Raw genomic sequence first — 11,794 nt, 5'->3', positions numbered from 1 at the left:
ACAGTCCATCCGTGTATGTGTATCCGTGTATCCAAGCCTGGTGCAGGGCGGCAGGGGGGGGTTAGCCGGCAGTACCCATCCGCGTGCACACTCCCGTGGGGCACGTGTCTGTCCCCACCCCCACCCCAACCCCGTCCACCCCACCCCCGCCAATAGGGGCTGCTCTCTAAGCACGCACTGAGTTCATGAGGTTGTGGCTTCATCACAAGCACACCGAGAGGTGAGCACTGTCGTGCTAGGTTGTAGTTGTGGGAACAGAGCCTAGAGAGGGCAAATGAAGTTTTCCAAGGCCAGGTCTCCAGTGAGGGGTCAAGGTGAGGTTCATGTCCAGTTGGCAGGTCTCCAAGCCTGTGCCGCCTCCTCCACTCCCCCGGCTCTACCTGGCTAGTCCTGTCCAGGACTCTCTCTCTCTCTTCCCAGACTTGGGGTACGTGCTGGGGGTGTCTGCTCTGGGGGTCAGGGCTGGATGAATGGGCACCTTGCTGTTCGGCGTGCTGTCCCCCCCATACCTGCTCATTGCCAGGCCCCATGCCAGGTCCGGGCATACGGAGATAAAAAGATTCTAGTCTCCCCCACCCCCTGCAGTGCTGCACGGGGTGGGGGGGGGGCCCAGCGGGCACCCAGCTGGGCCTAGCAGAGGAAGGCAGCACAGAGTGCCTGCAGGGAGGAGAGGAGGCCTGTGTCGAGTCTTGCCAGGTGCGTGGCCGTTGGCTGGTCTGATGAGGGCAGGAAAGGAACTGCAAGCAGTGGGAACAGCTTGTGCAAAGGACTTAGTGATGGGGGTGGTGGAGGGGGCAGCAGCAGATTGATGCTGGGCAGAAGCCTGGGGTAGAGAGAGAGAGAGAGAGAGAGAGAGTGTGTGTGTGTGTGTGTGTGTGTGTGTGTGGTTGGCAGGGGTGAGAGGCGGGGATTCTGGACCGGATGGCCAGGCCCAGGCAGGGTCTAAAAGCCATCAAGAGCTGGGGCCTCAGGGCAAGGGGAGCCCTTAGTGTTTCCAGGGAGGACTAAGGTTTTCGGATTGGTGGTTTAGAGAATGTTCTCGGGCCACAGGGAGGGGATCCCTGGAGGGATAGTGTCCTAAGAGGAGAGTGTTCAACCTGGATTCAGTGCCTGCTTAGGTGGGGATGGGGAGGGACCCCCTGGCAGAAGCTGGGGCCCGCTGCTCTGGGACACCTCCCCCAGCGGCCCGCCCTCCCACTCTCCCTCCCTCCCTCTCGCCTCCTCCCCTGCTCCTGTCTCTGTCACTCACAGGGGCCGGCAGGCGGGGGCAGTCATGGCAGCCGCTCTAATCTGGATTCTTCTTGCAGGCAAGTTGGGGCGTTCTTCTGGGCGAGGCTCAGGACGAAGGGACGGGATGTCCGAGTGGAAAGAGGTGGAAAGACAGAGGTAGCTCAGGGGAGAGGGGTCTGGGGCCAGGGACCAGAAGGACCTTGGGGTGCTCATGCTGTGTCCAGCAGGAGGTCCAGGGAAGTGGGGCTGGGAGCAGGGCTCTGGGATGTGGGGGGCATGGAGAGCTTCAGAGAGCTCTGAAGGGTTGGGCGTCCTAGGCCGAGGTGGGCCTGACCGCACAGGTCCAGAGTGTAGTTGGCCCTTTAATGGGCTGGCTGGTTGGCCTTCTTTCTAGGCCCAGGCTAAATTTGGCCTTGGGAGGGTGTGGGGGCCCGCTGGGGCAGGTCCTTTCCCTGGGGCTTAAGATCCCTTTTGCTCAGCATTTATTGGCTTCTGCTGTGGGCGCCTTCCCCGCTGTGTGTTAGGGAAGTTGGGAGAGAGTACCAGAATGGCCACCCACCTCCTTCAAAAGTTCCTTCCCTCTCCCCCTCCCCTCCAGCCTTCCAGATGCTCTGCATTCTTTTTTAAAAATTCCTATTTATTTATTTATTTATTTTCTGAGAGCGAGAGCAGGGAGAGTGACAAAGCGCTTGTGGGGCAGTGGGGAGGAGTAGAGCGAGAGGAAGACAGAGCACCCTAAGCGGGCTCGATCTCAAGACCCTGAGACCTGAACTGAAATCAAGGGTCCAACGCTTAACTGACTGAGCCTCCCGAGCGCCCCTGGCACCCACATTCTTCGAGTTCCTTCACAAGTGCCCATAACCCGCATCTACCCCCCACACCCCCACACCCCTCTCAGCCGGACTGCAGCCCCTGCCCAGTGTGACCCCTCAAAGGGAGCCTAAAATGTGGACTGGGGGAGGGAATTCCCATGAACAGGAAGTGACAGAAATGTCTGGGACTTGTCACTGATCCCGGTGTGTGTGGCATAGCTAGGACCCCACCAACGTCCTTTCCTGGGAGCCCCCCGTCTCTTAGGGGCACTGGGAGCTTCTCCCCTGCCCAGGACTAAGGCTGATGTGTGTCTTTGGGGGGATATGGGGTCCCCACAGTTCTCCTGGCAGGGCTGGGGGATGCGGAGGCCCCGCAGACCACCCTGCAGCCTCTTGTGGGCCGCGTCTTCGTGCACACCCTGGACCAGGAAGCCGCCCTGCGTCATCCCGAGCACATGGGTGAGAGGGGCTTGGAGGGCATTGGTGGGCTGGAGAGGCCCGGCCAGGGGCCGGTGAAGGCTCCTGTCACTTCTCCCATCCCCTCTCCTCCCTTCCACCAGATGTCCCCCCCACCACCCCTGTCACCTACCACGCCCACCTCCAGGGACACCCAGACCTGCCCCGGTGGCTCCGCTACACCCAGCGCAGCCCCCGCCAGCCTGGCTTCCTCTACGGCACCCCCACCCCTGAAGATCGTGGGCGCCAGGTCATCGAGGTACCGGCAAGGACCCCAATGGCTGTGCCCCCTGTGGACATCTGTGCATGTTCATTTACATAATTTAGATGCTCTGATTTGAGGGTGTTTCAGTGCCCCCCACGCTTCCTCCCTCGCCCCCTCCCTCAGCCCTCTTTTCATCCTCCACCCCTCTACCCCAGGTCACAGCCTACAATCGGGATAGCTTTGACACCACCCGGCAGAGGCTGGTGCTGCTGATTGGGGATCCAGAAGGTACCGTCAGCCCTGCCGAACCCCTGCCCCACCTCCACCCCGCCAATGCCAGTCTTGCGGGGGGTTCCCTTGGAAGGAGGGATGGGGGTGCGGAGACACTTGGGAGCAGTAGGAGCAGGGGCTCCTGGAAGGGCTCCAGAGCTGTCTTCTCAGCCGTTCTGCCCATGGTCTGTGGGGCCTTGGGGAGTTGCTGAGGTTGTGGGAAGGGCATTTGAGGGCTGTGAAGGATGGGAAGTTAGGGAGGAAGGGAGGAGTCTGAGGGGGCATGACTGAGGAGGAGGGGCATGACGGAGGAGATTGAGTGGGGGAGGGCTGGGGAGGGTCTGTGTGGCTTCAAGTGCCAACCTGGTCTTTGCAGGCCCCCTGCTGCCATACCAAGCTGAGTTCCTCGTGTGCAGCCACGATGTGGAGGAGGTGCTGCCTTCAACGCCTGCCAGTCGCTTCCTCACAGCCTTGGGAGGGCTCTGGGAGCCCGGGGAGCTCCAGCTACTCAACATTACCTCCGCCTTGGACCGTGGGGGCCGCGTCCCCCTTCCTATTGAGGGTCGCAAGGAAGGGTAAGTTGCAACCCAGGAGGACTTCCTGGAGGAGGTAGCGACAGCTGGCCTTCCGGAGGGGTGGTCATGGAGCACCGTCTTGCACCTTCATATACCCGTGTGGATCTCCCAGTTTCACATCACCGTCAGCTTCCCTCCAGCCACACCCCTTCATCTTCTTGCCCTTCCTGGGCCCAAACCCTAATTACATTGAAGTCTAGACTCCCTGATAGCCCACGAGAACATAAAAGACTCAGCTATCAAAAGACATTCCTATGAGTATAAGGCTGCCCAGAAGAATAGGGTGCTCTGTGTGCTCTCGCCATAACCCAGGTCTCAAGGTGGTCCTGCATCCCCAAGTCTCCTGTGTCCAGCCCTCCCCCTGCCCCAAATGCTAACTGTGGCTTCTGTCCGGGCCCAGGGTTTACATCAAGGTGGGCTCTACCTCACCCTTCTCCACTTGCCTGAAGATGGTGGCATCTCCAGACAGCCACGCTCGCTGTGCCCAGGGTCAGCCTCCACTTCTGTCCTGCTATGACACCTTGGCGCCTCACTTCCGCGTTGACTGGTGCAATGTGTCCCTGGTGAGAAGGGACCCTGGGTCCGGAGGTGGGAATGGGGCATGATCCCCATCACAGTCTCCTCTCTAGCCCCGTTTCCACCACATCTCTCTGTTCCTGTTTCTTTCTGTGCTTGCGCGCGCGCGCTGAAGTTCCACCTCACCCCACAAGAGGGCGACAGAGTCCATAATCCAGAAAAGCGATCCTGGGGTCCAGAAGTCTCCTAGGCGCCCAACCCAACCGCTAGAACAATCACTCCAATGGGGCAGTTCCAAAAACCCTTTTCCCACTAGGGGACTCTTTGGGACATCTCTGTCTGCTTCCTTCTAAGGTGTCACCTAGTAAATCTGCCTGCAATAAGAAACAGATAGCTCTACCCCAAGTTTTTTTTTTTTTTTTTAAAGATTTTTATTTATTTATTTGACCGACAGAGATCACAAGTAGGTAGAGAGGCAGGCAGAGTGAGAGAGCGGGGAAGCAGGCTCCCTGCTGAGCAGAGAGCCAGATGTGGGACTTGATCCCAGGACCCTGAGATCATGCGCCGAGCTGAAGGCAGAGGCTTTAACCCAGAGCCACCCAGGCACACCTCTACCCCAAGTTCTAATCCAAAGATACTCACTACAGCTCTTGGGAATACTGAGCACAATTTCTTGGGGTCCGTAGAGACCCTGACTCCCCGGGCTGGGAGCCCCTGGAATACTCTGTTCCTGATAATTGACCCACAGTGAGGCAAGGACTGATCCTCAACAACGTTCCTGAGCACGTGCTGTGTGCTGGGCTCTAGCCAATCAACATGCTTTACACTTGCCTCCACCCCAGAGATAGGGGCCACCATCAGCATTCTGCCTTTCCACATGAGGGAAAGGAGGCACCTGGAGGAAAGTCACCCAGCACAGCCCTTGTCGGAATCAGGATTCAAACCCAGGCAGTCGGGCCCCAGAGATGTGCCTTAACCATTGTACAGACCTGCCTCTCCGCGCCCTTCTCTCCCGGTTCCTAGTCCAAAGCCTGTCCTTTGAGCTCACCCAAGCAGGGGGAGACAGGCAGGAGGAAACCCTGTGGTCGTGCCCCATCCCCCGGGGGTCTCTGTGTCCAGCCGATGGCTCCTCGGTGAGCCCTGGGCTCTCTGAACAGGTGGATAAGTCAGTGCCAGAGCCCGCCGATGAGGTGCCCACCCCAGGTGATGGGATTCTGGAGCATGACCCGTTCTTCTGTCCACCGACTGAGGCCACGGACCGAGACTTCCTCACCGACGCCCTGGTCACCCTCCTGGTGCCCCTGCTGGTGGCTTTGCTGCTCACTGCGTTGCTGGCTTACATCATGTGCTGCCGGCGGGAGGGACAGTGAGTGTGGAGGAGAGAGGGCAGGGAGGGCACTGTGGCTCATCCCCACAGGGCTCCTTGTGGCCGCTGTGCTGCCTGGGGAGCCCTCAGGGAGTGGGGTCCTCAGCCAGGAAGTGGATGGGGACCTCTTGCCTAGCCTGGCACCAGGAGGGGGGGGGTGTTATGGGTAATAGCTAATCCCCCTCCCTTGGCTTTCCACAGGCTGAAGAGAGACCTGGCCACCTCGGAGTGAGTAGGGGAAAGCTGGGGGGCTGGGTGGGAGCACCCCCCTAGACTGCCAAGCTAGACCCCACCCCCAAACCTCCATGAGCAGCACACATTACTCTGGGCTGATGGGGGCCGCACCTGGCCTCTGAGCTCCAGGTCTCGGCTGGCTGGTTGCTGGGCCTGACCTCTCCTGGCCCGGCCTTCTTATTTTCTGGGTTTCCGTGGAGGACTGTAACCTGGGATGGAGCACAGGAGGGGATCCCTGCCAAGTGTGCAGACCTGTGGCCACCCTGGGGGAAAGGGTTCGAGAAGCCACTGAAGAGGCTGTGTTCACACACGCACACACACACGCGCGCACACACATGCACACACGTGCACTTCCCCGAGTCACACAGTAGGTGTGGTTCCAGGCTGGTTTCTGCCACACCATCCGCGTGAGGCTCTTGGGCCCCGGGTTCCTCCACCTGCCAGATGACGGGGTCATTGAACTAGTTAATGTCTGTGGTGCTCCCAATTCCTCCAGCCCTGACCCCAAATCCATCCCACTCTTCGTTCGCACCCCCCGACGGCCTTACCCCCTCCTCTGTCCCCAGCCTCCTTCCACTCTCACTCCCTTGAGCCCCAAAGATTCCAGGAGGCAGGTGTGAAATAAGTTAGGCTCCTTTTATTTCCACTGCACTGAGCCTGTGGCGGGCCTGGCACCCCTGCCTTCTTGCCTCGCCTGCGTCATTAATTGCGGCGGCCTCTGGCCACCCTGCGGCCCTCCTTGTGTAGCCGCTTGTGCCCTCTTTGGGAGCCCATTAGCAACTGGCGCTGCCCAGGCCTGCGCTGCCCAGATCGGCGCTGTCTCTGGCCCCTGAGCTTGAACTTGGAGGCAAACTTCTTGCCCATGCGGAAGGAGCCCGAGGCCCCCTTGCCGGTCACCTGCTTGAGAATGCCCTTGTCCACCAGCCCCTTGAGCACTCGCTTGAAGCGCCAGGCGTTCCGGGTCATGTCGTAGCCCATGGTGGTGACCGCCTTCTTCAGGGTGGCTAGACTCACGCGGTTGTGCATGCCCTTGTCCGCCACCACCCCCAGGATCACCTTGGATATGCTGAGCTTCCGTCGGGTTTTGGGGCTGGCGCGGCGCCCAGTCACATTCTTGCTGGGGGCCCCGGAGGCGCTGGCCTGCCGGCCTACGCCCTGTGGTGGGTTCGAGGCCGCCAAGGGTGCAGATGGGGGTGGCGCCGAAGTGTCTTTCTGCATCTCTCCCTGGGGCGGGTGAAAGGAGCTAGGTGCGAGGGCCTCCAGGGTGACGGCTGGACGTCTCCGCTGGGTTGCTCTTCGGTGGATGAGGCGAGTCTCTGGTCCTGGTTCCCTCAGAGGCTCCTGTGGAGGGCTCCAGCCCCAGCCTCCTCCTGGGTGGCCAGAAGTAAGACCAAGGATGATCACCCACGGCTGGCCTCCGCAGATTTGTGCCTCAGGTGCAGGGGGTGGCAAGGGTTACCTTGGTGGTGACCTCAGGGGGACATTGTGAGGTCACCAGAATCCTGTGAGGGTCACAGTGGTCCCATTGTTCTTTCCTGGGAGGTGCCCAGATAGTGTGGGCATCTGACAAGCCAGGTACCTTGGGAAGGAGGGCGGAGGCCAGGTGGGTGGACGGCGGGGTCACGTGGTGTGTCAAGCACGGGTGCGAGTGTTTAGAAATGTATGCATCAGAACCAGCAGATTTCAGGATGCTCAGAGACCCCAGGTGTTTTTTTTTTTTTAAGATTTTTTTTTTTTTTTTTTTTAATTGAGAGAGAGACTGAGAGTAAGCGGTGGCGGGGAGGGAGGAAGAGAAAAGGACAAGCTGACTCTGCCCTGAGCAGGTAGCTTGACGTGGGGCTCTTTCTCAGGACCCCAAAATCATGACCTGAGCTGAAATCGAGGGTTGGACCCTTAACTGACTGAGGCACCCAGGCGCCCCATGAAACCTCATTTTTAAACCCACCATTTTGATGCCACCATGTCAACCCAGTAGGTTGAGGAGTACGAACATTTTTAGCATCAGAATTATACACACATTTCTGAATCGTTAAGGGAAAATACTTTCCAGAGTGAGCAAACTGTCATGCCTTGCTCTACCCAGGTCAGTTTGATTCCTTGGTCAATTTGATCACAAAGCCATGGAAAAACTCTGCTTTTTTTTTTTTTCTTCCTATTTTCATTTTTATTTGATAGAATTTTTTTCCCATTTGGAATGAGTGATTTTCCATGTCCGTTTTTCAAGGAACATTTTATTCCTCAATTTTTTTGGCCCATGCCAAATTTGATCAATTATACCTTCTGCTATTGTGGAAATTCTCTTCTGACCGGTGATTTCGAGCACGGCCTGTTCTACTGGCTGATTTCTGGAGCTCGGAAGCGCTCAGGAAAATCTGTTTCCTCCATCAATGTTGAATCAATCAGCAGGCTTACCGTGTGCCCTATCAGCCCTTGTTGGTTTGGATTTTGAGTTGATTTATTTCTACAAATTCCTTTTTTTTTTTTTTTTTGCTTGTTCAATGTCTACCATTTTTCAAATTATCCACAACTGTGGCCTGTATCAGAGTTTGCTGGCCAGAAAGTCCCCCTGCCTGACCCTCTTCTGTGGTCTGTGTGTCAAGAGACGGGGCTCCAGAGCTGTGTGTGTTGGAGGTGGCAAGTGTGTGTGTGTGTGTGTGTGTGTGTGTGTGTGTGTGTAGGAATGCCTGCCTATTTGTTCGTCTGCCCAAGTGCTGATGTGGAAGGGCTGTGGGGGAAGGCCGCAGTGGGGCTGGCTTCGGCTCCTGCTCTGGAAAAACATCCCCAGAGCATTTTCCACCTGCGTATGTCGCCAGAGTAATGAGACCCAGATGCTGGGCCCAGGGCGGGGAGGGGGCCCCCTAACTAAGGCCCTTCCCTGGCCAGGGCATTACCTGCCTGGCTGTCTCTGGCCCGAAGCAGCCCCATGCTTCTAGCTTCCTTTCTCCCTCAGCCTCCCCTTGCCTGGGAATGGAAAATTGCGTTTTGGACAACTCTGCTTGCCAAATTCCAGACTCAAGAGCTCATCTTGATCCTCCCCTGGCCTTAGAGGGGGACTCCACCTCCTCCCCGCAACCAGACAGGACTTGGTCCTGCCCCCCTCCCTCCCTACCCCGAGGAGCAGAGCAGGGGCCCATTCAGTCTGAAACTCGAAAGTCTGACCCGGCGTCTAATCTCCCATCCCAAGCTCGACCTGGTGTTGGTGTCCGTTAACTGAGACTCGGACAGGGGTGGGGATCATTGCCCCTCCCTCATTTGATCAGTAAGCCAGAGGCAAGTACGGTAGCTTCCCTCTGCCTGGGGTCCCCACTCCTTTAAGGAAACTTAATTCTTTTTTTTTTTTTTCTAAGACTTTATTTATTTGAGAGAGAGAACACAAGTAGCAGGGGGCAGAGGGAGAAGCAGGCTCCCCGCAGAGCAAGGAGCCCCATGTGGGGGTCCAGCCCAGGTTTGATAGATCATGACTTGAGCCGAAGTCAGACACTTAACTGACTGAGCCACCCAGGCTCCCTTTTTTTTTAGACGTTATTTTGAGAGTTGGTGGGGGTAGGGGCAGAGGGAGAGAAGCAGACTCCTGGCTGAGTGTGGAGCCCCACTCAGGGTTCAATCTCAGGACCTTCAGATCATGAACTTGGTCAAAATCGGTCGAAATCAAGAGTCGGATGCTCAACTGACTGAGCCACGCAGGCGTCCCAAGGAGACTAATTCTTATTGTTTGTAATGAAGAGTCCCTGCTGTTGGTCTCACCTGGGAAAGTATGTCCCAGTTGGACGAGTGTGGGTGGGCTCATGTAAAGGGGCTTGGAAGAACATCCCTTTACTGGAGGCCAAGTACATTAGTGCGCTTCCTATAATAAAACAACACTGATGATAAGGATGGCGGCATCACGTTCCCTGTAAACTTAGCTATCTCTGTGATGCTGACCAAAAGACATCGAAGTGTGTTTCCTGTATTAACTCATTCAGTCTGTACCTGAACTTCATTACAATGGAGGAAACAGTGGCACGAAGTTAAGTGACTTGCATAAGTTCACATAGGCAGTGAGTAGCAGAACTCACACTCAGACCCAAAGCAAATCCCTGTGCTTGGTTTCACTGGGCTACCGTCCTTCTCAGAATGAACGGAAGCTTGCCCCCGGACAGCAGAAAGCAAGCTGTGAGGATCTCAAATGAGAATGCGGCTGAGCTTTCTGAGAAGAAAGAAGAAAGTCTTCTAGAAAGACTAGGGCTCAGGAAGGACTTCCAGACTGCCCTGGGGATTTCAGGCCCACAGAGGGCAGAGCCCAGGGATGGCCTCAGGGAGCTGTGGTCTGGGAGAAAGCAGAGAGCAGATAGTCAGTGTCCCAGAGCCGGTCCTGGGGCCGGGTGGGAGAGGTCCAGGTACAAAGGCCAGGGATGCTACAAGGGAAGAGCCGGAAGAGGAGATCGTGGGGGTCTGGCCAGAAATAGCAGGAGCCGAAGTGGGAGGTGGGAAGAGATGGAGGCGGGACGTTTGCCAGACTCTGAGGGGGATGAGACAGGGAAGACTGGATGGTCAATGGCAGGAGAGAGTATTAGTGGAGGAAACTGCTAGAAGGGACCTAGAGGGTCATGGGAATGAATGTCCAGCAAATGGTGACCTCCTCAAATATGGATCCACTGTGGGTATCATGTCGAGCATCTCGGGAGCTCTTCGCATGCACCAGGTGCTTTTCTAAACATTTCTCTCAATTCCCACCACAGTGCTAGGAAGTAGGTTCTAGTATTATGCCCATTTTACGGTTGAGGACACTGAGGCACAGCGTGGTTCAGCACCTTGCCAGGGACACACAGCTTTGAATCCAGGCTGTCTGCTCCCACAGCCTATGCCTCGGTCACTGGACCCTGAGCCAGCACCAAAGACCCGCCTGTTTGTCCTCCCCCTACGCATGCCAGCAGGTGGAGGGCTACAGCGTGTCTCAGATGCAGGGGCACAGGGAGCCTGCGGGGCGGGGTGGGGGGTATGTGGTTGACACCCAGAGCTGATGACTCTGCCGGCCCTGTGCCCCCAGCATCCAGATGGTCCACCACTGCACCATCCGCGGGAACACAGAGGAGCTGCGGCAGATGGCATCCAGTCGGGAGGTGCCCCGGCCACTGTCCACGCTGCCCATGTTCAACGTGCGCACCGGCGAGCGGCTGCCTCCGCAAGTGGACAGCGCCCAGGTGCCCCTCATCCTGGACCAGCACTGAGGGCGTAGCCAGGTGGGCCCGGTGGGGCCACGCCAGCCTCATTTCTGGGGACAAGGTGGCTTCTGACTCGCGGCTGGGGTAGATAGTGGTGGGCAGGGAAGTCAAGGGACGGGGCACACAGCCTTGCCTGCTCCTCTGAAGGAGCTGGGGGTGTGGGGGTTGCTCAGCAGGTCCAGGGCTATGCCCCCCAGGGCCCAGCACTTGGGGTTGGAGGGCTGGCTGGGGAGGCAGGAGCCCCATCACAGTCCCTCAGCCCTCCCTCTGCTGTTCCAGTTCCAGACCCAGCCTCCTCCTCCTCCTCTCCCCACATGCATGGAGCCGCGGACCCACAGCCACATCCTTCCTGGGGATTCCGGCTCCTGGCCTGAGGGCCCCCCAGGCTTGGAACAAGCAGAGAAATGGCGGCGGGGGAGATGAGGGTGTCTGGGGTCAGGATCCCCCGAATAAATAGTTGCTGCTCTCCTCACCTGTGGCTGCCGGCTCCTCCTCCTCAGCAGCCTCCCACCAGCCCTTGCTTCCTCAGTTTCCCTTTCTGCTCCGGGAGCTCTCAGAGTCAGCTAGGGGCTACCAGCCTGCCCTTCAGACTCTTGGCATTTTGCTGTTTTCTCATCTTCTCTGGAAGAAAGACGGAAGGATCTGATCTGTGGCCCAGGTCTTAGTCCTTGGACAGAACCTGATTGCGGGTATTACTGGGTCATCAGCCCCACTTTACAGAGGAGGAAACCAAGGCCCAGGGAGAGAAGGCAACTTACCCAAGGTCACCGAGCAAGCAAGGGGCAGAGTTTGGATTAGAATTTAGTATGTCCACCTCCGCGCTGCCTTCTGGAGGGCTGAAGGGTTCTGGAAGCAAGAGGTCCAGGTTCTTATCTGTCTGGACCCCCTAGAGGAAGAGTCCCTTTGTAACTCATGCTGCAAGGAAGCCT

The 11,794-nt window shown here is 57.6% G+C and overlaps 1 protein-coding gene across 2 annotated transcripts; it reads left to right on the top strand.

The window, feature by feature from the left end:
• The first annotated feature begins 906 nt into the window (after positions 1–906).
• Positions 907–11,337, top strand: SGCA (sarcoglycan alpha). 2 transcript variants are annotated; one of them, XM_032321836.1, is made up of 10 exons: positions 907–1,307; positions 2,382–2,501; positions 2,603–2,757; positions 2,919–2,991; positions 3,350–3,548; positions 3,949–4,111; positions 5,222–5,430; positions 5,632–5,658; positions 10,691–10,883; positions 11,145–11,337. In XM_032321836.1, the coding sequence occupies exons 1-9, from the start codon at positions 1,274–1,276 to the stop codon at positions 10,869–10,871; spliced, it is 1,161 nt and encodes a 386-aa protein (XP_032177727.1). In that variant the 5' UTR covers positions 907–1,273; the 3' UTR covers positions 10,872–10,883; positions 11,145–11,337. The 2 variants fall into 2 exon arrangements, with proteins under 2 accessions (XP_032177727.1, XP_032177728.1); XM_032321837.1 differs by lacking the exon at positions 2,603–2,757 and having other exon boundaries at positions 908–1,307.
• The last annotated feature ends 457 nt before the right edge of the window (positions 11,338–11,794 follow it).

Source organism: Mustela erminea, chromosome 18 (assembly GCF_009829155.1).
Source record: "Mustela erminea isolate mMusErm1 chromosome 18, mMusErm1.Pri, whole genome shotgun sequence".
NCBI classification, from domain to species: domain Eukaryota; kingdom Metazoa; phylum Chordata; class Mammalia; order Carnivora; family Mustelidae; genus Mustela; species Mustela erminea.
The sequence above is the reverse complement of the archived record's forward strand: the minus strand, read 5'-3'. Positions and strand labels throughout refer to the sequence as shown.